Consider the following 24,113-nt stretch of genomic DNA (forward strand, 5'->3'; position numbering starts at 1 on the left):
TCCAGGAAATTAAAGTACTTTAAGGACATCAAGATGAGACTCGGACTCGAGAGAGATGCTCCACCCCGCTGCCCTGCCCTCCTTCTCTCCCCCACTCTAGGTGGGATTAATTTATAAAACAGAACGGTGGTCATGCACTGCAGCTCCTCCCCGGCCTGCCCCAGGCTGGAGAGTGTCGGTGGCTGTGATGGCTCTAGGAGGCGGGAAAAGGCGGTTTGTGCATGCTCAGAAGTTCTCCCTCTCTCTTCTCAGCTTCCCGATTTCCATGGCTGAAACATGCTGAGCATCCAAAGAATGGTCTTGGGCTGAGACCCTGGCTCCAAATTCAGATGTCGGGAAGAGGGCCCAATGCAGAAGACTGCAATGGTTTAGAGAAGGGTTGCTCCTGGGGTTTCAGGCTGCCTGCTCTGCAAAAATACGAATACAGATGGAAATGTCCATTCAGAGTGTACACACATGCCCCCCCCACCCGCACACCCACGCAGTTTCAGCCAAACTCAAACATCCGAGCATGGACATTGCAAAGAGCGCCTCTGCACATCACAGCCAATCCCGGCGCACCTGGGCTCAGAGGCGAGGGCTTCCCGCCCAGACGACCAGGGTACCCAAGGAGCTGCGAGACCCGGGACCTGGGAACGACAGCAGAACGTCACCCTCGGTGCTGGCACTTTGACAACGGAATCATAAAAGCAAGAGCATTTTGCAGCATGTGCAGGTGCCTGCCTAGCCCAGGTTTGATTTCAGCCACAACAAACTAGCCCACGGTCCTACAGACGTTCCTTACAGCTCGACTGGATGACTGCAACGCACTACACCTGGGAACTACTCGGGAACTCCCAGCCGGCGTGGAATGCTGCTTGTGAGTGAGTCCAACTCAAGATGCTGGTTCTCCCCTCAGAAGCCTGCAACGGCTTGGGACCAGGCTATGTGGCTGTCTCCTCCCTTGCTAGCCATGCAGTCTGGCTTATTTTTCTCAACAAGCCACCTCGACAACCCATGGCTTGTTGCTGGGTTGTTCAAGGTGCTTAACAAGCCACCCTGCAGAAAATGTCCTGGGTTCGGACCGCACGCTAACCTACCGCTCAACAAACGGCCCACACTCAACCACTGAGTGTGGGTGAGTGTGTTGTGTGAACAGCCTCAGTATCTCTTTAAACAGGCATTTGACGTTGCTGTTGCTGCCTTTTGATTTATCGGCTGTTAGTTCTCACTGTGTGTGTACGTCTGTGCCGCTGCTTTCATTAACTTGTTCATGTGTTTTCACTATTAGTTATTATTTTTCAGTTTTGATCTTCTGTAAGCCGCTTTGGCTGACTCCACTTCTGGGGGGGAAAGGCGAGGTAAACGTGTCTTCAAGAACAACTCACCCATACCTGGGATGAGGCTTTGAGTGGAGAGCTCTGAAGGCCCAGCACTTCTGGGCAAAACGACACACCGACCTGAACTCCAGGGGTGCGAAGGCGGAACACCGTTCTGGAAGCATGTGGTCAAGTTTATCCTCGGGAAGAAAGGGTGATGGATGTTCTGCATATGTTCCAGGGCTGAAACTGGCTCGAAAGCTGAGCGAAGGCTTTGCCGACCTGCCGAAGCCACATTTGCACGCCCGCAGGGGCTGCAGTTCTCCGAAGCTCTCGCCTGTCAGGGGCTGATAAGGGCGCTGCCCCGATATCCGTGTCCCAGCCCTGTTATCAGCAGCCCAGCCCAGCCCAGCCAGGCACAAATGCGCCCAGAGGAGGCAGCATCTGACCTGCACGGCCGCCCCTCGCCTGGGCCTTGCTGATTGCTCCAAAGGAGCCAGGGCAGGGAAACCTATCTGGCCAGTAGTTTATTACATTTGTGCGGAGCTGAGGCCAGTGTGCGTGGGGTCGGTGGTGCCACTAGATAATTTGGGAGACTTAATGGTCTCAGGGGGGCTTTTTGAGACAGCCAGGTGTATTTCTTCCATTGTGAAGCACACAACTCATATTGCTCTTCTCCCTTTCCACCACCATGCTGTGCTTCACAACTGCTGTTTATTCATTCATTCATCCATTTCATTTCCCACCTTTCCACCACTGTGGAACACAACGTGGCTCCCTCCACGTGGTTCCCAGGTGGCCTCCCCTGCAAGCACTAACTAGGCCCAGACCTGCTGAGCTTCAGCAAGGTGGCAGCCTCCTGTGCCTCCAGACCAGGCCCTGGGAGCTGCTTCTATGTTCCCAATGTGTTAGAGCAAAGAAACAAAACAAAACTGATGACCAGCTCTGAGAAAGAAAAAAGACAGACTCTGAGCATGTGCAGTTTTCATTTGAAACAAAACTCAGCTCATGGCACTGTCATGACTACAGGAATAAAACCGGAGTTGGCTTCTATCTTGATGCTGAACACATTTCCTCAGGAATAAGTATAGCTTTTTGTTGTACAAAAGGATACATATTTTAAAGGAAAAATAATAAAAGGAGCATCTGTAACTGTGTACAGGCCCAGTCAGCTGCCCCCAAACTCTAAAAAGTTTAAAAAGAAGGATGTCTGGTGGGCCTCTTCCTGCCCAGGCTGGCCCAGGGAATGACTCAGGGCCTGCTCATCACTGGCCCCATCACCTACTGCTCTCTGCAGGTGCTATCCGGCTATCTGGAGTTTGCCCCCAAGGTTAAGGCCTAGCTGTGCCACTGCGTAGCATTTGCCCTAGTTTAGCCGCAAAAAAATCGCCACATGGCATGTTAAGCTGAGATCTGGGGCCTCCCCAAAGTTACCCACTGACCTTCAGGGCTGAGCAGAGATTTCTCGACCCATTATGCCAGGCATAGACAACCTGGTCGCCCTCCAGAAGTTCTGGATTACAACTCCCATCAGACCCAGCCTGCATGGCCAATGGTCTGAGATTGTGGGAGTTGTAGTCCAAAACATCTGGATTCAGCCAAACCTAGCAGCCTCAGTCAACTCCAAGCTAGTGCTGTCACACTTGTGTCCTGCTTGGGGGCTTCCCCTTGGGGCAGCGGGTCGGCCACTGTGTGAACAGAATGCTGGACAAGATGGACCCTGGTGGACGAGATGGACCCTCGGAGAGCCAATGTAGTGTAGTGGTGAGAGTGACGGACTGCGAGCTGGGAGAGCCGGGTTCTAGTCCCCACTTGGCCACAGAAGCTCACTGGGTGACTTTGGGCCAGTCACAGACTCTCAGCCCAACCCACCTCACAGGGTTGTTGTTGTGAGGATAAAACAGAAAGGAGGAGGATAATGTAAGCTGCTTTGGGTTCCTTGCAAGAGGAAAAAAGGCGGGATATAAATGCAACCAATCAAAAAAATCCCGCAGGGCTCTAAGGTTCTTAATTTGTTTGCCGCAGCTCTGGTTGAAGTTAATTTATTCCTTTGTAAAGACGTTTCTGTCCCACCTTTTGGCTCTCACAAGGGCGGAGCTGCAGACCAGGACATGTGCAGAGCCCCAGGGCTGGGAAGGTTGGACCAAAGCGAGGATTTCTCCATGCAACTTAGAATTGAGTTATGGAGCTCACTAGGATGGTCAGTGGCCGTTTAGATGGCTTGAAAGGGGGGTCAGGCAAACTCATAAAGTTCTATCAAGGGATACCTGTCGTGACGGCAGCATGACGCCTCCATGTCCAGAAGTAGTATATCCTGGAACACCATTTGCCAGGATGGGTACCAGGAGAGGGCCTCCTTCGCCTACTTGTGGGCTTCCTACAGGCATCTGGTTGGCCACTGTGAGAGGCAGGATAATGAACTAGATGGGCATCAGAAGCTGCCTGATCCTGCATCAGACCCTGGGTCCACTTATCTCGGTATTGTTGACACTGCCTGGCAGCAGTGGCTTGCTGGGGCTTCAAAGCAGGATTCTTTCCTGGCCCTACCTGGAGATGCTGGGAATCGAACGGGAGACCTTCAACATGCAAAGCAGGGGCTCTGCCACTGAGCTACAGCCCCCCCCCCCCCCAATAAAATGAGATGCTAGTCTTCATGGCTCTGAATAAAGGCTGACTTAAATGGGAACAGAGGAAACTACCTTGTACTGGGTCAGACCCCACTTGGTCCACCTAGCCCAGTATTGTTGACACTGCCTGGCAGCGATGGCTCTCCAGAGTTTCAGGCAGGGGTTTCTCCAGCCCTACCTGGAGATGCTGCCGGGGATGGAACCAGGGACCTTCCGCATGCAGAGCAGAGGCTCTGCCATGATCCATGGTCCTTCCGTTGGGTCTGATCCAGCATGGCTCTTCTGATTATACCTCCAAGAAGGATGGCAGGAAAAGGCCCAGAAATGGGCAGGTGAGAGGCTGGAGTAACTATTCCATTACATACTCCTTGGGGCAGGCTCCCAGGCCACGTGGCACTTAAGGCAGAGGTTGGCCACTTCCAGCTCTCCAGGGTTGATGGGAGCTGCAGGCCAAAACATCTGGAGGGCCCACCCCTCTCTTAAGAGGTCCCCCCACGAAGAAGCAGGAGCGAGAGCAGCAGCTCCTGCTCCCCGACTTGGGCTTTCCCAATATTCCCGGGAAAGAGAGAGCCGGGACCAGGCCGTTCCGACCTCCTGAGTAAAAAAGGGAAAGTACGCTGCCTTGGCTGCATGAGAAGGGAGAGCGTTCTCTAGCACAACGATTCCTCAGCCCTGGTGCCCTCTGGATGTGTTGGACTACAACTCCCAGGGCTGCCTGGGGATGCTGGGAGTTGTAGTCCAACACATCTGGGGGCGCCAGGGTTGGGGAAAGGCAGTTCTGAAGAGCCCTGAATGGGGCGGGAAGAACGAAAGCCGAGGCACCATGGCTGCTCTCCACCGCTGCTGTATAAGGCCGCTGCCAAAGCGCCTCTGCCCCCCTTGCAGGGCTCTCTGCCTGCAAACCCCGCTCCCCTTCAGTTGGGGCACACGCCCTTCCCTGCACCAGGAGGCCCCGCGCCAGCTGCCCCGGCGTAGATAAAGAGTCCTCGGAGCCTCTTTTTGCCATGTGCAAGCCCCCGCAGGGGCCACGCCCTGGCCTATCTGCAGCCCCTCAGCATCTGGGGCGTTTGATCTCCTCCTCTGGCAAGGAGCTGCCTCCTCCCAGACAGAGCCACACAAGGGATTCTAGACTGCCCTCCTGCGCGGCTCCTGCAAAACAGCCATCCCCAACCCTGCCGCCTTCCAAATGGATCAGACTACAACTCCCACCACCCCAGCCAGCACACCGCATCCGGAGGGCGCCAGGTTTGGGGAAGGCTGCTGGAAAGCCATCAGAAGTGCGGAGGTGACAGGGTCCCGGGACCCACAGCCTGCCCTGGTGCAGGAGAACCTCCCACATGCACAGCCATCGCCTTCGCTAACCCTCTTTCATGATATACGCATTATTCTCACGCCTCTGCCCTCTTTTGCGGGTCTGGCCAGCTCCTCTCAGCCCTTCCTTGTATGCTTTCTCTCCCAAGACTCTCTCTTCACATCCTTCTCCAACCTGCCAACATCTTCCTTGCCCCAACATGTGGTCTTGCAATGATGGAATGAGGGGGTGCTATTAAGTCCTGCTGGCCATGTTGCAGGGCGGCCTGCTGAAGGCTAAGCCCAGACACCTCCACGCCCGACTGCCCGCTTGTCAGCACTAGCAAAGGCCGCTATTTTACTGTTCCACAAGCCTCACCCTCTACAAACCAAGGGCTGTTCTCTGAGGGCGCAATCCCTTTCTTTGAGATCCGGTTGTATTGTTGCAAGAGGCTCTTCACTTCTGTGGCCTGCGTTTTCAACTGTACTTCATGTCGCCTTAAACGCAGAAGCTAGAAAGAGCGTGTGTACATGCGTGCACAAACACAGCCTTCGCTCAGCCCCTACCCATCACCTCACACTACCACTGGTGCAGAAGTTCATTAATATTTAAGGGTGCGATCTTATAGGATCACGCACTTAAATTATGTACCTTAAAAAAAGATTGCACCGGTCCTTCTTTTAAAAGAGAAGAGGGTTGGCGTGAGAGAGGAAGCAGCTTGTATGACGGCATGGAGATAGTCAGCAGACTGGCTGGATCTTCTACGTAAGAACAGAGCCGTCGGGGAGGTCGCCCACCCTCCCTCCCACAAGGGTAGAGGAGTAACGCCTTCAGAACAGACGTATGGGGCAAAGCCAAAGGCACCCTCGATGAAGAGCAGATCCAGTAGGCCAGGGGGCCAATGCACCGCATCAAGCCACGTTCCTGGCCCTGGGGGCAGGAGAGACCAGGGTCCCTTCAGTATCGGGAGACCCAGAGAGGCAGAGGCATCATCCCGCGGCTCCCCAGCCCAGCAGCTCCTCTACCTTCTGGAGCGACCCCCAGGCACGGGCTACCTCCTCTCCGGGGACGGGAAGCAAGACGAGGGAGGCGGCTTGGCAAGGTCACAACAAGTTTATTGTACATTATTTCACACTTGGATAAACACGAGGTCCCTGGCGACCCCTGGCACAGGCGGTCATGCACCACGTCCATGCAGATATGTGTGGCATTTGGGGTGGGAGAGCAGGTGGCGTTTGTGGGGGAGGAAGGTGGGCAGAGGCTAAACGGGAGAGCACTAGAGGAGGGGGAACGGGCACAGAGATCTGGTACGACCTGCCCACTCCCTGCCAAGCCTAGGCAAGAGAACGCTGCGCCAGGCCAAGCCTTTGAGAAACAGCACACAGGATCTGCAACCCGACTGAGCCCCCTCTGCACAAAGTCATAGGAGAACAAGGTGCGCCCCCACCCTCTGCCCCCAAACAGCCCTGGAGGCACAGCCACAGGGCCCTTACACACAGCGTACAAACACAGCAAGGACTTGGCACACTGGCTCCCTCCCCTCCTTTTGTCTTCACAGTACATACGAAGGGCAAAGCCAGGGACGCTCTGAAAGCAGCCTCGGGGAAGGACCCAGTATACGAGGGGGCCAAGGCAGGAAAGCGTACTTGGCGCCCTCCTTGTTGCATGCACCGGGACTGCTGACAAATTTTCACAGACACATGTGCGTGCACGCGTGTGCGCATGACAATGTCGAGGTGGTGCCGTAGAGAGCAGCTTGGAGACCCACCCACCTGCCCACCACAGAGCCACACGTGTATCTGAGCAGAAGGGAGGCGGCGAGCATAACGCGAAAGGAAAGGCGACTCCACACACTCCGTCCCTTGGCACAGAGCAGCAGGGTAAAGCAGCGTCTTCCACTTCAGCCAAGTGACCCAATACACAGGGGGAGCACAACTGCCCCCCGCCCCAGTGGGGCCAGGGCAACCCCAATCCCACCCCGATGCCTGTCGAGCACCCCCCTGCGACGGCCGTCCCGATCCAGACAAGCACCTGGCGAATACAGAGCTGGGGCGAAGGGGCAGGCGTCTCTTTGGAAGCCCCTAGCCTATGTTAAGATGGGCCCCCGCGTCCTCTTCCGCGGTTCACAGACACACTGGGGAAGGAAGGTCCCAGCATGCAACTCTTTTTACCAGGGTCGCGGGAGGGAAAGGGGAGGAGGGAGCTGCGCGACGCACATGGACTGGAGACAGCCTGCCAGTTCTGCTGCTGGACATCTGTGGCACAAGGAAGCGGAAGGCCTGATCCCCCCAGGCTCCAGGACACTGGGAGGTTCTGCCAATGCAGCTTTGGAGAGCGGCCCACCCGAGACAGGCTCAGCGCACTACCAAAGACGAGGCACAGTTTGTGCACGCGAGGCCAAGCAGGATGCGTCTCGCCGAGTGCAGGAAGGGAGAACGTGGCATTGATTCTGCTGAGCGTCTGGGAACGCCACTGGGTCATTTGCCAGAGGTCCTGTCAGGGTCCTGGCCTATGGAACGTGCTATGGGAGTCATACAAGTGGGCAAAGCCTTCGAGGTCCACGCCGGCCCACCCCGCCACCTCCCCTTCGCAGCGTCAGCACCTGGACAGCACAGGGCATCAGCTGATATGGCTCAAACGCAACCCAGCGGTGGCACTGGAGGAGGATCCGGGAGGGCTGGGGACCCCCGTGACCACCTTGAAAAGCCCCCCTCCATGGGGGAAAAACATGGAAGGGGTGCCACAGATGGTAGCCCCCACTTCCAGCCCCTCCCTGCCCCAACAGCAGCAGCTGGGGGAGGGCACGCAGTGGTCAGTCAAGGCACAGACTTTGCGAGAGCGCGGGTGGGAAAAGAGGGGCAGGGGTTGGCTATCATGACACAGAGCAGGCGTTACAAAAAAGAAACCTCTCTTGGAAATGTGAGGACCAGTGGACACACGCCGTTCTGGTCTGCAGAGGATATAAGGCACCCGAGCGTAGCCCCCACTGTCTCCGCTGATGAAAGACGAGCTCCCAGTGTTCAAGGCAGTCGGTGGGGAGTGCATAAACCGGGGGGGGGGGGGGGAGGGATGGGGGGCGGAGGGGGTGCTCTTCATCAGACAGCCTTGCCTCAGGCCTGGGCTCCGGTTGCTTTCTGGATTAGAGGGATCTGCAGGGGAGAAAGACATGAACCATTGGGAAGCAGGGACTGAGCCAGGGACAATGACAGCAAGTGACTCCAGATCGTATCATCTGGCAATGCCCTGAGTCTGGACTGCAAACCCTCCTCAGGTGTTGTCAGAGGGAGGGTTCCCAGCGCCAACAACCCAACGGTATGGTGCAGCTATTCTCGGTCCAATTTTGGCACTCAAAAAGTCTCAACTGCTCAGGACCGAGTGGCGAGGAGGGAGAAAACAGACTCCGGCACCCCTTAATTGGAGTCGTCTTTTCAAAGAAAGGGCCGCAGTCTCTGTGCCTCTACAGAGCACGAGAGATACAGATGTCAACCCCAAGTGCACAGCGCTTTTCCAAAGGCCTAGTCAGCACCAGAACGGGGCTCAAGAATGGAACTTTTGAAGGACTAGTTCTGGGATGATCCAGGCCATTGCTTGTTAGCCCTGTCAGCCAGGAAATCTACGTTCTCAGTCGGCATCCAGAGCCACTGCCCCCCTCTTCAGCCAGGGTGGGAGAAGCAGGGCAGAAGTGCAGCCAGAAGAGGCAGCAGGCAGACATCCCACTTATGCCCACCTCACCTTGGAGAGATCGACCCCAGTGAGGGCGTGGACGGATGCAGGAATCTCGGCCAGCAGGCGGTTCACGTCCGACGTCATCTTGTTGTTCTCCCCACTGAGAATCACAATCTCGTCCACCTTGGACAGAGGGGCAGACACCTTGGCAGCAATCTGGGGAAGAGGAAGCGGTGCGTCAGGGCCAGACAGACGACTTGGGAGAGGAGCCCCTGTTCACCACCACCCCGCCCCCATGGCCAAGGCCCTCACCTGGGGCAGGGCGTCCAGCACCAGCGCCATCTTGGCGGCCTCCCCGTACTGCTGGTAAGCCTCGGCCTTGAGCTTCATCTTCTCAGCCTCTGCTTTGCCGATGGCCTCGATGACCAGGGCCTCCGCCTCGCCGATCCTGCGGATCTTCTCTCCTTCGGCCCGCGCGATCAGTACCTGCTTCACCCTTTAAAGGACAGGGGTGGGGGCGGGGAGCCCAGGCCTGAGGTGGGTCTCGGGCGGCGGAGCGCACAAGGGGCTCTTGCGACAGGAGCCTCCCCGTCAGTGCAGGGCCCGCTCCCTCCAGAGCCCTGGCTCACGTTTCCACGGACTTTGAGGCCACAGGGAGAAGCAGCGCGACTCCCAGCAAGCTTTGCATTTGAGAGTTTAAGGCAGCTCCCCCACCTGGCACCCTCCAAATGGCAGTGCTGTAGCCCAACACATCCGGAGGGCTGCGGGTGGGGGAAGGCTGGTGCAATTGCTCTGTCCGGCCATTACTGTTTTAACAAGGGGATCCCGACTGAGAGGGCAGGGGGACCGGAGGGACGAGCCATTCAGTGTGTCGACCGCAGAGGACTTGGGCGGCGGGGGGTTATCTAGCCCTCTGCCTGTCGGCAGCTGCCTAACCCACCTCACGGGGAGCAAAACCTCCCCCTGCCCCCCATGCCCACTCACTTCTCTCCCTCGGCGATCTCCTGCATGCGGTGCGCCTCCGCCTCCGCCGGCAGCTTGACGGTGGCAATGAGCTCCTTGTCCATGCGGATGATCTCCTTCTCCTCCACGTCGATCTGCCTCCGGCGCTGCACCACTTCAATCTCAATCTCCTCCTGGCGGATCTTCTGCTGCTCTTTGGCACCTTGCAGCTCGTAAGCCAGCTGAGCTTCGGCTGTCTGCACGGGTGGGGGACGTGGGGCAGGTCACACCCGTGGTCAGGAAGGGCCCGCACCTCCTCCTGAGTGTTCGGCTAGCCCCAGGGGCTGGCGGATGGGTGACAGCAGAACCAAACCTTTCCCAGGCTTGTCTGCCAACAGCACAGGACCCCCTCCTTTTTCTCCGGGAAGCTCCCGCTGCCCTCCTTGGAACCTCCTTTTCCTGCTCCCCATCACCCTGGCTTTCAGGTCCCCATTCCACAGCCCACTGCATCCTCTTCCCTTCTGCCACCTGGGCCCTCTCCCTAGCTTCCACCCTCACTTCACGCCCAGCATTGTTGCTGATGATCCCCACCCCACCCCCCTGGTCACAGCACAGAGCCCTTTCCATAGCTTTGGCAGCTTTTCCCAGCTGAATCAACACTCCCTTGCCCATATTCAGGGGAACGTGAGAGGGCACCACGGAAAGGTCCGCAGTGCTGCCTTCTGAGAGATGTTCCGCATTTCCTTCCCGCCTGTTGAAGCCCCAAATCGTTTCTTCTCCACTCCCCACCCCTGTCGCACCAGCACACACCTTCACGTTGATCTCTTGGCTGAAGGCTGCTTTCTGCATCTCAAAGGCGCGCTTCGAATCGGCTACCTTGGTGTCTGCCATGAACTTCACATCTAGCATTTCTTTCTTACACTCTGCCTCCTACAGGAGCAAACATTTAAAAAGCACAGCTCAGCAGAGCACTCTCAGACTGGCACTCGAGGCCAGAGCACAAAGCAAGCCCCTCTTGTGCTGCGCAACGTACCCGGATACCGGCGTCCCGCTCGGCCTCGGCCACTCCAATATCGGCATCACGCTGGACGACCGCCGTCTGGGTCTTCCCCAGTGAACTCAGGTAGCTGACTTTATCATAGACGTCCTGCAAGGGAGGGAGAGCCCATGAAACCGCTCTGTTCAGGGCGCTCGCCTGTCTCACCCAGCCTCTGCTGCTCAGAACCCCAGATAATTCTAAACAATTTTCACAGGTTTTGTAGCAGCCTTGAGGTGGTGCAAAGAAGGGGCAAAAAACAAGGTTTTCGTTCAAAGATGGGATGTGCAGGGATGAAGAGGTGTGTTTCATGCACCCCCACTTGCCGCATTGTGTGGCAGGACTGGCCGGTCCATCCTCCACAGCCACTTTTCGCTCATATAGGGGGAAAAGCAAACCAAACCTAAGCTGAAAGGCGACCCTGAATCCTGGCCCTAGCTTTTCTTGGCCAACACAGACAACTGAGGGAACCTTAAGGCAGGGATGGGGAATATGTGGCCATCCAGATGTTCTGGCCTACAACTCCCATCAATCCTGGGAGGGATGGTGGGAGTTGCGGGCCCAAACACAGAGCCGCCCACCCTTGCTTTCACACCGGCAGCAGCTGTGAGCTCAGCTGGTGGGCGTCCTCTGCACTGCTCTGCTTGTACCTTGATAGTGAAGCTGAGGATTTCAATGCCCATCCGACCCACATCTGGAGCGGCCACCTCCCGCACCAGCTTGGCAAACTGGTCCCTGTCCTGGTAGATCTGTTCGACGGTCAAGGTCCCTGCAAAAGGGAAACACAGGCAAAATGGTGGCCGGAGCAACCAAGATGGAGCGGCCAGCAGAGAGTCGTGGGGCAGGAGGCGATCTCAGCCAGCCAAAGTGCACAGGGGGAGCCTCTCTCACCCCACCCCAGATGTACTGGGCTGCAACTACCATTCCCAGCCAGCATGGCCAATGTAAATGATGGGAGTTGTAGTCCAACACATCTGGAGAGCACCAGGTTGGGGAAAGCCATTTCAGAGTGTGTCCCAAAAAACTCACTAGAACACTCTACACAAATTCTTAACAAAACAGAAAAAATGGGACAACCCCATCCCCCTGTAGAAATCTCAAAATTCATAAAAATACTTTAAAAACCAAAACGAAACACTAATGTACATTAGGGAGGTAATGGGCTCTCCAACACTGGAGGCATTCAAGACGAAGCTGGACAGCCATCTGTCAGGGATGCTCTGACTTGGATTCCTGCATTGAGCAGGGGGTTGGACTCGATGGCCTTGTAGGCCCCTTCCAACCCTGCTATTCTATCATTACTCCTTCATGAAAACTTTCCAAAAAAGCTGAACACTGTAGTAACCTGAAGCAGACAAAGGATCAACCAACCTGACATAATATATTTATAGATAAGCATGTCCATTAATAGAAGGTTTTATTAAACGCATGGCGGCTGGGTCCTATTTACAATGACAGGCTATTTTAATTGCATGTAAGCTGTAATGTGTGAATGTTTTACTTTATATTCTGGTTGTTTTTACGGATTATTTCCCTCGATAAAAGTACTATGGAAACACATCGGTAATATCCATCTCTGCAGTCGCCTCTTTTCTGCATGTGCAGTTCTGTGCAATCTTTACAGCTGTTTCTGATCCCACTTTTAAATGTATTCTCGAGTGCCCCCGCACATCCCTTTAAGAAAGGCATTCTACAGTTCAATGGGGCACAGGGTGCAATGCTGGCTCTATGTAACTCCTCCATTCCCTCCACTCCAATCCATGCTTCAACCCCAAACCCCTGGCTTGTGGGGCTGACTCTGTGCCCAAAACAGTACAAAAGGAACAGGGGCACTCCCGTTTCTGAGCTTAGCTTGGGCCTGTTGGCACCCTGCTCTTAGAAATCCGACATCCTAAATAAAGGACACAAATTCAAAGGGACATTTGCCCGTATCTGCATATGTTTATTCTGTTTTTGCTGACCAGGAAGCTACACAGAGCACTAAATCCCCCATCTCCTGATCCACAAAAGGCCCCGCTGAGCCCTCCCTCCATTCAACGCTTCACCAGGTGTTGGACGTAGCTCTGAGTTTCTCTGCAGACCTAAGGACTTGCTTCCTAGTGCACACAGACGTGGCTTGGTCCTGCACATAAGGCATAGCTGAACTGAAATTGCCACAAGATGCAGTGACAGCCGCCAATTTGGATGGCTTTAAAAGGGGGTGAGACAAATTTGTGGAAGAGGAGAAGGCCATCAGTGGCCACTAGTCCTGTGGCTCTAGGCTACCTCCAGGATCAGAGGCAGTATGCCTATGTACACCAGTTGCTGGGGAACTAACTTAAATCTCATTCATTTCAATGAGTCCACATAGGACTAACACTGGAGGCTGCCCATGCGAAAGAGTCCTGCCTGCCTGAGGCAGGGGGAGCTGCTCCGAGTTGGAATAGAAGTACGGCGATCAATGGACCTGTGATCCAACTTAGTATACTTCTACTTTGAGCAAGAGGGGCCCCCATCCGTCGTCCACCCCCGCTCACACCTAAGATGGAGCGAAGGTGCCCCTCCAGGGTCTGAAGCACCACGTTCTTAATGTCTTGCACGTTCTTCCCCAGAAACTGTTCGCAGGCCACCGCTAGGAGCTCCTTCTCGGTCATTATTTTCACCTGCAGGCAAAAAAGCAGAGAAGACACTAAACGCAAGACAGAGAGGGGCCAAGCGGTGGGAGACACAACTCAGCAAAGTCTGCGGCAGCTGGGTCATCTGGCTTCCAAAGCCCCTGGCTCTCTGAGGGCCCTGTTCACACCGTCAGTCATGGAGCGTTTGCCAGGAGTGGGTTCAGCCCAGGCGTTTGCCAGGAGTGGGTTTGCAGGTGCCCCGTATCTGACTATACCTGAAAAGCTGAAAGTGAGTCTTCCCTGACCTGGTGCCCTCCAGATGTGTTGAACTACAACTCCCAGCACCCTCAGTGTAGTGCAACACATGGTCAGGGCACCAGGTCAGGGAAGGATGTTGTGAACAAAAGGAGGACCACTCATTCTGCCAGGGTCTAGGACAGGAGCGCTTGCGCACAGGACAGCTTAGCAACCCAGGGGCTCTTCAGCGCCCTCCAGCTAGTTGCAAGTCAATTTGCCAAGGCCGACTTCTTTAGAGCACCGGCGTCAGGAATAGGCAGGCATGAGTCCGCGTTCACTCCTCCCCTCCATGCCCATCGTTTCCTTAAAACTGGCTGTTCTCGCTGCTCTCGAGCCGGAGCAGGCAGGCCGCGCCACCTTGCGTTCTCCTCCCCACCCCAGCTAGCGGACGGTGTGGCTGAGAGCCCGCGCCACTCCCAGTCCCATTTCAGCTGTGTGTTTTGCGGCAGATGCAGATGCAGTTCCAGGCCAGCAGGAGGGGATGCTGTTTGTTCCAGGCCGCGGCTCGACGCCAGGCGAGGGAACGCAACCTCGCGGTACAGCAAGGCAGGAATAGGTGGGGCTGTGCTGGACTCTGCCAGGATCAATGGCCAGTGAACCAGGGGTGGGGACGGCTGAACCCCGAGCACGCTGGTTCTCCAATCTTGGGGCCACCCTCATCTTTAGGGTTGCTCCCCCCTTTAGCCCTCACAATGCCATGTCTTATCTCGCTTGGTGGCAAGGAGAGCACTCTCATCATGTCGTAATTTTGTTTTCAGGAGCCCAGGGGGAGACGCAAAGGCTCCTCCTCCCTCCACTCTCACCAACACCAGCCGCTCCAGCAGACTTACGGAGGAAAATGAGGAGAGCAGGGCCAGCCCACTAGCCCTGCTAAAAGAATGGCTATTTCTCCTCTCCTCCCTCGCCATCCCCTTCTGCTTGCATCTCGTGTCCTTTTGGCGAGCTCAGTTAAATGTCTCAGCTTCTGACTTTCTCAGGAACGCAGGTGGGATTTAAAAAATGGACATTTTAAAAATCCCAGCCGTGTTCCTGAGGAAGGAGCAAGTCCATCTGACTGCAGAACTGACCACGGGGCTAATTAATTCACTGCTTTATTTGCCATCCCCATCAGAGAAAGAAAGAAAGAAAGAAAGAGAGAGAGAGAGAGAGAGAGAGCGCGAGAGAGAGCTTTTGGGAGCTGTGCCTCAGGGGTGGGGAACCAGCAGCCCTCCAGATGTTGCTGGACTTCAACTCCCATCAGCCCCAGCCAGCAGAGCCAATGGTTAGGGGCAATGGGAGTTGCAGCTGCGGGGTGGGGACAGGGAGAGCTGTGATAAGCCCGTCACAAAATGTCCACAAGAAAGGTCTTGTGGATTAGCCATGACATCCAGGGCCTGTCCAACCCCTGGGACTAAATGGGCAAAATCTTCCAGGTCTCTTAGAAGCGCGTTCTGCAAGCAGGAGGGCGGAAGATGGCTGCAGGCTGGGAGGCGGGGGCCCTGGCAGCTAGATGCCGATGGACCCAAATCCAGCTGCCTGGCCGAAGTAGCTGCAGTGTAACCACAGTAGTGCAGGAAACCCATCTCAGGCCAGAGTTCTCAGAATGGTCTTGAGACAGGGAACACGCCAAGGGTTTGTTAAAGGCCCAGGACACCATCTGCCGCGGCGTCCCCCTGCGCAAGCCCTGCTGAAGCTGGTGGGGCCTTGTGTGGCTCCAGTCACCTTCAAAAGGGGCCTTAAGAGCAATTCTTGGCAGATGGCGCCTCTGCCCTTTGAGGATGCTTGTCTGCAGGAGCAGGCCCAGAGTGAAACCCAGGGAGCCCGGCTCAAGCAGCCCGACTCCACCACAGGGCTCACAGGGAGACACTGGCCTGGATAAGGATGCACCAGAGGGGTGACCCCTCCAGCTGTTTTCCTGCCTGGAAGCCCCTCTTTTGGTGGATGTCCCACTGCCCCTTTACTAACTCACTTCCCAGCTGGTGGATCTTGCAACAGAAATGTTCAGTGCAGGCCCGCAAAATAACCGCTTGCCTCTGGCGAGTTGAAATCATCTCCAGGCAACCAATAGCAGGGAAGGTGTAGCAGAGTGGAAGAGGTTCGTTGCTTACTTCCAGTCTGTCAACATGCCGCAAATGTCTCATGTTCAACATGGGCGAGCGGACAGGCTAGTCAACGTTTGTGGGACTTACTTGCAAGGCTCTGTTACAGAACCTCTCCCTTGCTCTGTTGTTACTGAACTTTTGTTTTATAAAAAGCTTCACTGAACTCTTGAGAGAACACCCCCCCCCCCCAAGATGAAGTTATCATTAAACTGGCCATTTCATACACCTCTATTTCAGGTTCAGAGGGTTGGTACAGAAAGGAAGGACAGTGTGTGCAGGCCAGAGGCAAAGGCATCTGCTCTCAAGCAGTCCACAGTCATATCCAGACTGTCCTAATCACAAACAGAGTTTGTGGACTCTGGAAGTCCAGAGTCCAAACTGGAAGAGGCCACGCTTAACCACTTCTCATAAGCCAGGGATCAGCAATTGGCCAAATCCAGACGAGGGAGGCAGTACCAGCTGGGCAACCCAGGGGCAGGAAGGGGCTTATGGAGAAACAGGAGTTGCTGGTAGCTTAATCTGGGGGAGGGGGGTTGGCTCACCATTCAGTCCCTGTTCAAAGTGACCCACCAGGAAAATTAAATCTGCCATAATGACCATTTTGTGAACACTCGAGTCTTGTATAAGAACACAGCAAAGACGCATTCCAGAACATCTGGCAGCCAGTGTGAATTCAGAACAAAAACCAGCTACGCAAAACATCTCGGCAGGTGGGGATGCAGGTGTCTCCCTGGGAACTGCATGAGGTGTGTCTTAGTTCAAGGTGGCAACAGCACCCTCTGCTGCACAGGTGGGAGAGAAGCAACAGCCCAGCGGCGGAAAGGGGGGAGCAGCCCAATTCCCTCCCAACACAGGTGCATCGTGCAGTGTGAATTGGTGGGGGGGGATAAGAAGTGGCTTTCGAAAAAAGGACGGTGCTTTCGGAGCGGGCAGCGCCTCTTCTCGGGTCTTCCTGGGGGTGAGGAGAGAGCAGGAAGAAGGGTTAGACCAGAGGCATGCATTCCTAAAAGGAGGCATTTTGAGTTACTGTACCTGGGCCACACCTGTGACAGTTAAAGCTACCCCCTCCGCCGTCTCTACGTCCTCGCACCTGGGCTGTAACGTCATTATCTCTAGGGTAATCCTGCCAAAAAACGTAAAACATTGGCACGTTTCCAGGTAACAGGCTCAGCTCTCCCCTCGGCTCGGAGCCACCTGCTGCATTCGTCCGAGGTAATGCAGAGCCAACGCTTGTCCCACACCAGGCACTCACCCAGCTGACCAAAGCTAAGGGGCTTTCCCCACCCATCCCTTCCTGCCAGAAACGAGTGCCATGTGGGTGTTTGAGAAGCCAGTGGAGAAGAACACTGAAGCCACACGGACTGGGAGCGCAAGACGACCCAACGGAAAAGTTCAGGCTCTCACAGCTGTGAGGCCCCAGTGGTTCCCCAGGAGGTCTCTCCTGCCTCACGGACCTTAGAGTCCACACACAAGCTTGACATCAGAAGCTCTCTTGGGCAAGGGTCGCAGAAGCATACTTTTAAGTAGCTAACTAGTGAGCCTGAAAGCAAGGAAGGGTCCCCTTTACTCACAATTACTGTGATCTTGACAGCAGATCAGCCTTCGCCAACCTGGTGCCCCCCAGATGTTTTGGGCGACAACTCTGATCACACCCAACCAGCAAAGACAATGGTCAGGAATCCTGGGAGTTGCGGTCCAACACAATTGGAGGGCACCCGGCTGGGCCAGACTACTGTAGTGGTGCGCGCGCACGTGTTGTTGTCCTTGGGGACTGGTGCAACAGCCTTCAATCTGCCGCCCAACTTGAGTGGGTTGCAGAGTGTAGGGGACACTGCAGCGTACTTATATCCAGTGCTTGCGATTTACAGACGTGTTCCACAATATTTATTGTGTTTGTTTTTACAACAAGCCACGAGGGAGGTCACAGCAGCCCCCATTTTACAGATGGCTTCCTGAGGCTGAGAAACCTGCCTGAAGCCGTGCAACAGAGATTTAAACCTAGGTTCCCCCAACTCCCTAGGTACCAGGCCGCACAGGAGTGGTGACATTCCAGCATTTGCAGCTTTCCACAGGACTGGAGGGGCTGGCTTAGATCAATAAGGTCCAAAAAATGACTTTGAAAGGCCCTCCTACCCACTCCCTATGCCAACTCTAAAACTGCCAAAGACTTTTCTGGATGGCTGGCCCCAAAACCATGGAATTCACTTCCGAAGGAGACCCAATGCAAATGGGAAATGCTTTGGAATGCACGGTAAGACTTTCCCCTTGGGTTTGCCTTTCATTGCTATGGGGTTGGCTGACAGAAAAGGAATTTTTAAACACCTGCTTTTAAATTCTTTTTTATCTGAAAGAGATGTTTAAACATTTTTAAGAACATCGTTACATGCCCTAACTGTACCCCTCCGGCTGCGAAGGCATAGAAAACAAACTTTGTCTGTAACCACTATGATGTCTAAGTGGACACCTCTTACATGTTAGGCTTCTGGTCCCTCATATCCAGAGAGATATTACTTCTGTTCAGGGGCAACAGTTTCCAGACACTGCGGCCAAACAAGGGTGGGTGTGCGTGTACAGAAAACTAATTCAGTGTTGCCATCTGATTGGCAGTGGCTCTCAGGCAGAGGTCTTTCCCAGAACCTGCAAACCTGAGCCTTTTTTAATCACTGGAGTTGTCAAGGAGTCAACCCGGGCCTCGCACTGAGCTACTGTTCCTGTAATTGCAGCATGTTTGGTAGGCTGAAGTTTACCCAAGGGTAGGCAACCTGGTGCCTTCCAGATTTTTGGGACTACAACTCCCATAACCCTTGTTAACCATGCTGGGCCAGCGAATTCCACTGTTGTGGGACCAGCCAACCAGAAGAGTTCACAATGCACTTGCTTCTTCCAAGCTGTTATCTGTTCCTTTACATTTCTATATAGGAATTTTGCCTGGCTGGCAAAAGATTCATCTAGACACGGAGGGGCCCAAGGCAGAACACCAGATGTTTGGGACTCCAGCTCCCAGAAACTCCTGCCAGCATGGCCAATGGTCAGGAATACTGAGAGCTGAAGTGCATAACTTCACTTTTCTACTTACTACCCACTTGGGAGATTCTAGACAGACGAAGCGTCTGACCAGGTCCAAGACCAGCTTCCAACATTCCTCATGTATCTCAAATGCCACAGAACTTTCTCTTCTTTTCAGAAGTAGCACACAGCCATCAGGGCTGGCCCGACGTTCAGCTGCCCCAAGACAGGTCACCTTTCCTCCCTTGCCTGGAGTAGGACTCGTGTGGCCTTCTTGTCACCGTGCAATGCTTGTGAAGCAGGCAGCTGTGGCAAGTGGGTGCCAGCCGTATTCCCACAGGGCCCAGAGCCCTGAATTTAGGAATCGCTCTGCACGCGTCTCTCTACATTGCCATGGAGTGCAACAGCAGGTAGCAAGAGCCAGCGACGGGTGTGTGGGGAGGCAAAGGAAAGAGAAAAAGTGCTGGTGCTCAGACTGGCCCGCTAGAGAAAAAGGCGAGTGCTTAAGTCCTCTTGCTGCTGCCGCCGCTGCGTGGGACAGAAGGGAGAGACGAAGACGGGTTAGGGACAAGATGTTAGAAGCGGGCGGATTATTACCTGTGCGACCCCCGTTACGTACAGTGGGACCCCCTCCGACGTCTCAATATTCTCACAGCGACAAAGGATGGTCATAACCTCCAAAGACAGTCTGAGCAGCAATAAATAAGGGTAGGACAGCAAACACACAAGGTGGTTACCAGAGAGCAACAGAACCCACTCGCCAAGAAGAAGAGACAGGACTTTATGGGTTGATGGGTTGCTTCCAGGTGCGAGGAGACAGGCTAGGTATTTTCAGAGCGCAATGCCCACCCAGGGCCACTGGCCGGGCTTACCTACCTCAGTCTGAGTGCCCCTCGCCAAGGGGTTAGGCAGTAGCCAACAGAAACAGGCCTATTCCATGGAACACCCTCCTCAAACACACTCACCTGGCACCTACTTAGTTTACCTCTGAAGTGGCAGGTTTAAAGGATCCTGTTTTCTCAAGCTTTTGATGGGACAGAAGAATCACTATTATTTTTAGCTGCTGGTGGTTTGCTTCTGGGACAAGTCTGCTGCGTTTTAAGTCTGTCTATAACTTCTGTATTGCTTTAACACTTGCACATAAAAGCTGTCTTGATTACTTTTTGGTGGAAAGGCGAGGCAGAAATCTGCTAAATATCGGCACCTTAGAGGTAGGTGGGATTCTGCACCAAGGTCAACCCCAATTCTGTGCTAGGAAAACGCTAAGCAGCTTGTGAGTCTCTTCTTGCCACTGGGGAAGGAAACAGAACAGTGCTGAAGTGATGCTCAGCTTGCTCTCTGGCTGCAGAGTCGACCAGGCTCTGCCTACAAAGTGGTTCCCCAACCTGGCGCCCCCCCCAGATATGTTGGGCAACAACTCCCCAGGCTGGCTGGGGGGTGCTGGGAGTTGTTGTCCAAGACAGCCAGAGGGCCCCAAGTTGGGGAAGGCCAGGGCAGAAATGTCCACGCAGGACCAGCCTGCTCAGCTGCACCCAGATTCGGAGGATGCTGAGAAACCTGCTTCTAATGGAAGGCCACAAAAGCCGCCACTCTACCAGCTCAGGCTCCCCCAGGTCAACCAGGATTTAACAGCTGTCTCTCCCCTGCCTGCACCAGAGTCACCTGGAAATGCTGCTCCTGGCCTTGCCCCCAGAGCCTGGCACGATCCTGTGCCTGCCAGCCTGCCTCCCAACCAGCCAATCCCAGCTAGGGGAGGGGCTGAATGGAACCAGAATCCTCTTGGGTTAACCCAAGCACTGGTCAGGCGAAAGGGGCCCACAGCTTAAGTGTAGGACCTCTCTGAAAAGTTGCACATCCACAGGAGCTCCCGCACCTCTTTGGAAGGCGGGAAGAAGGCCTCCTTCTGCAACACCTCTGCTGTGAGAGAAGGGCACTCACACACGTCTTCGCCAAAGCAGCTGGTATTAGCATGCCCCCACCCTCACACTACGCATACAGCCAGACCTGTGGCAACGTCAGGTGGCAAGCATGACACGTGCCTGCGTGGATACAAAGGCACACCCTTGGCCACCCGTCCAGAAAAAAGAACAGCCCATGGGAACAACGATTCTTTGCTTCATGGGATGTTATTATTGTACCATGCCCTTCTCTTGATATGGCTGCTGTTGTTGCTGGTTTTATTGTTCGCTTTTATTGCTATTTTACTGTGTTTATGTTTTTTATCGTTTTTAGTATTTTAACTGTTTTTATGTATTTTATTGCTGTAAGCTGCCTTGGGAAGGCTTCTGCACTGAAAGGCAGCTAAGAATTAGTTTAACTAAATAAACAAACAAAAAATGTTCTTGGTTTTAGTTGGAAGCAGTCGATGTAACTGAGTGCTGGAATAACACAGCAGCTAAGAGAGAAAACTGTGAAGCCCCCAGTTCAAATCTGGCCTCTGCCACGGACACACTAGCTGGCCTTGGACAAGGTGATCTCTCTCTCTCTCTGTGCCTGAGTTCTGTAATATGGGAGAAATAACACTGACAAGTCTTCCAGGGCATTTGCAAGGATCACTGTGATCCTTTCGGCAGAGTGCCTTGAATTAATTAATTAATTAATTAACTTTATTAATCGCCCATCTGGCCGGTCACCCAGCCACTCTGGGCGATGTACAACAATAAAAACAGTTCATACAATAAAATTCTACAATAAAAACATTTTCTAAAATACCCTAACCCACCCCAAATGCCTGCCTGAACAACCACATTTTTAATGCACGACGGAAACTCATTAAAGAGGGGGCATGGCGGAGTTCCCTAGGGAGGGAGTTCCACAGAGTGGGGGCCACCACAGAGAAGGCCCTCTCCCTCGTCCTCACCAGCCTAGCTGTCCTGGCTGATGGGACAGAGAGAAGGCCATCCGAGGCTGATCTTGTTGAACGGCCTATCTGGTGTTGCTGGAGGCGCTCCTTCAGACAGGCTGGGCCGGAACCATATAGGGTTTTAAAGGTCAAAACCAACACCTTGAATTTGGCCCGGAAAACAACTGGTAGCCAGCGCAGCTCCTTCAGCACTTGAGTGATGTGATCTCGGCTGCCTTTAATCAGGGGAGCCGCCGCGTTCTGTACCAGCTGCAGCTTCTGAACTGTCTTCAAGGCACCCTACATCTTCAAGGGTGCCCCACGTAGAGTGCATGCTCTTGAGCACTATTTTAAAGAGTTCTAAAAACACTGACGAATAAATTCTGGTCGGAGGGGACAGGAACAGCCTGTCTCATCCCGAGAGCACCACTGCCAGTCAGAGGAAACAGCACATAACATGATTTATTTCCTGCCTTCTAGTCCTCAACATATCCCCCCTGGCAGCCTTCCCCAACCTGGTGCCCTCCAGAGGTCCTGGACTACAACTTCCAGCATTCCCCAGCCAATCATGGGCACCAGGCTGGGGAAGGCTGCCCTATCGTAACTTATAAGCATACAAATACAATTATTCTTATTATTTTTTAAAAATGGGCAAATAGTCTGACCAAATTTTAAGCTCACTTCCTATGTTTCTGTGTTTATGATGTTGCTATGCCCCTGGTCTTCACAATTATGGCAGAAGGAGCACTGAAAGCTAGCAGTTATTGACAATATTTTGTTCCGTCCCCCAAGACAAAGTACTGTATTGCAGGGGGTCCTCACTGATATACAGGCACAGATTGGAGCGCATGAAGGTCATTTGGAAAACATAGGGCTCATTTACAGTATGGATACAGATCACACTCTGGTGGATTTCTGGACATGAACAGCTTGGGGCCTGAATACCTTCTACCACATGGGGGGCCGTCATCGGTGTCAGAGGCTCTCCTTTGGAAATTAAGTGGGTATTGCCTGGAGGAAGGACCTTTTCAGCCGACACAGCCCATTTATGGAAACACCCGCCCCCCGCCACCACACAAACGAGGCTCCCCAGCTGCCAGCTGCGAGGTCATTCTGGTGCTAGGCGAAGACTTTGGGGCAGGTATTTTCCCAGGCGTTCCAAGCTGTAGTGGGAGCTGGTTTTCATGAGGTGATATCTGCACTGCCGTATTTTTATGCTGCTATTTGGTTCTCGCTCTCAGTGTTTGCTTGATTTTCACATTTTCTTATTGACTTTTTAAATTTTTCATGCCACTACACCATAGTTTGGGTGAAGGGTGGTCTGAATATTTTCTTAAATAAATGGAATAGGGCACCTGTCTGGAGAAAGAACTGCTGGCCTCTGTTATTCATGCTCTGGTGACACCCAGGCTGGCCTACTGTAATGCGTTCTGCGTGATGCTTGCCTTTCAAGACAGTTTGGAAATTTCATCTAGTGCAGAGTACGGTCACCCGGATACTGGTGGGCGCCAGACGATCTGCTCAGGTGACACAGATTCTGTGCCAGCTGCACAGGCTGGTGGTGCATTTCCGAGCCCAATTTAAAGTGTTGGTTTTAACCTTTAAAGCCTCAAATGGTGTGGGCCAAGTTACTTGAAGGACCGCCTTCTCCCATTCAGCCTGCCTCCAGTGCTAGGTTCTCAGCAGAGGCCATTCTCATCTGCCCTCCACCAAAAGCTGGTGAGGACAAGGGAAAGGGCCTTTTCAGTGGTGGCCCCACACCTCTGGAATAAGCTTCCATCAGGGGTTTGTCAAGCCCCTTCTTTGCAGGTATTCAGAAAGGCTCTGAAGATCCACATCTTTTTGGTGAGGTTTCCATGATCTGTAGGCAACAGGTTTTATTGCTCTTACCTGTTTTTATAGTATTTATGAATATTTATTGATTTCCTATTTGTTTTTGCATATATTTGTATAGTTTTTATCCTGTACGCCACCTTGAGAGGGTTGTACCTTTAAAGGCACCCTAAAAATCATTGTAAATAAACATTATGCTTCTGACTGGATGGATCCAGCTCACCGGGAGTCCTTTCAGCTGCACCCCCGTCTCCAGTGAGAAATTCCCAAAGCAGCCAGTGCCAAGATGCACACAGCCTAGGCAGGATTGTGGCTAGTGCACCCTTTTGCAGAGAACCCCGTCCCCCAGCCACTGTCCTCTGCTCCTCCTGCTGCAAACCCAGAGAGTCTCGTCTTTCTCCTTTCCTGTTAGTGTGTAGGGAAGTGGGGGCCCTCCCCCAGGCACGTTAGGGCAATTAGGACATGCTGTGAATGCCCCCCACCCCTTCAGGGGACCCTGCGGACCACACAGTGCACTTCAGGACGGCAACAGCAGCAGCACCATCACAGGAGACGGTTAGTCAGAGGCTGCACAGAAGACACACAGCAAGCAGTGTTCAC

General features: G+C 53.9%; 1 protein-coding gene and 1 long non-coding RNA gene across 7 annotated transcripts in view; both read right to left on the reverse strand.

Annotated features, from left to right (window-relative positions):
• Window positions 1–319: 319 nt before the first annotated feature.
• LOC146334808 (uncharacterized) lies at window positions 320–1,461 on the reverse strand. Its single transcript, XR_014786134.1, has 3 exons — window positions 1,374–1,461; window positions 562–629; window positions 320–407 (listed from the first exon to the last, which is right to left on the reverse strand). It is a non-coding gene; the product is annotated as an uncharacterized LOC146334808 (long non-coding RNA).
• Window positions 1,462–6,312: 4,851 nt separating this feature from the next.
• The window catches only part of FLOT2 (flotillin 2), a 33,614-nt gene continuing 15,813 nt past the window's right edge, over window positions 6,313–24,113 (reverse strand). For 3 of the 6 annotated variants that reach the window (XM_084822749.1, XM_084822752.1, XM_084822753.1), the window contains 8 exons: window positions 13,379–13,502; window positions 11,511–11,629; window positions 10,858–10,971; window positions 10,635–10,754; window positions 9,867–10,081; window positions 9,195–9,378; window positions 8,949–9,098; window positions 6,315–8,365 (listed from right to left, as the gene is read on the reverse strand). In XM_084822749.1, the coding sequence (XP_084678875.1) occupies window positions 8,327–8,365; window positions 8,949–9,098; window positions 9,195–9,378; window positions 9,867–10,081; window positions 10,635–10,754; window positions 10,858–10,971; window positions 11,511–11,629; window positions 13,379–13,493 (1,056 nt within the window). In that variant the 5' untranslated portion in view covers window positions 13,494–13,502 and the 3' untranslated portion in view covers window positions 6,315–8,326. Of the gene's footprint in view, window positions 8,366–8,948; window positions 9,099–9,194; window positions 9,379–9,866; window positions 10,082–10,634; window positions 10,755–10,857; window positions 10,972–11,510; window positions 11,630–13,378; window positions 13,503–16,864; window positions 16,956–19,435; window positions 19,527–24,113 lie in introns of all 6 variants that reach the window. The other 3 variants (XM_084822750.1, XM_084822751.1, XM_084822754.1) reach the window with 2 other exon arrangements.

This window comes from Heloderma suspectum, chromosome 16 (genome assembly GCF_057233095.1).
Source record: "Heloderma suspectum isolate Gila_16-S chromosome 16, 16-S_ref, whole genome shotgun sequence".
Lineage (NCBI taxonomy): Eukaryota > Metazoa > Chordata > Lepidosauria > Squamata > Helodermatidae > Heloderma > Heloderma suspectum.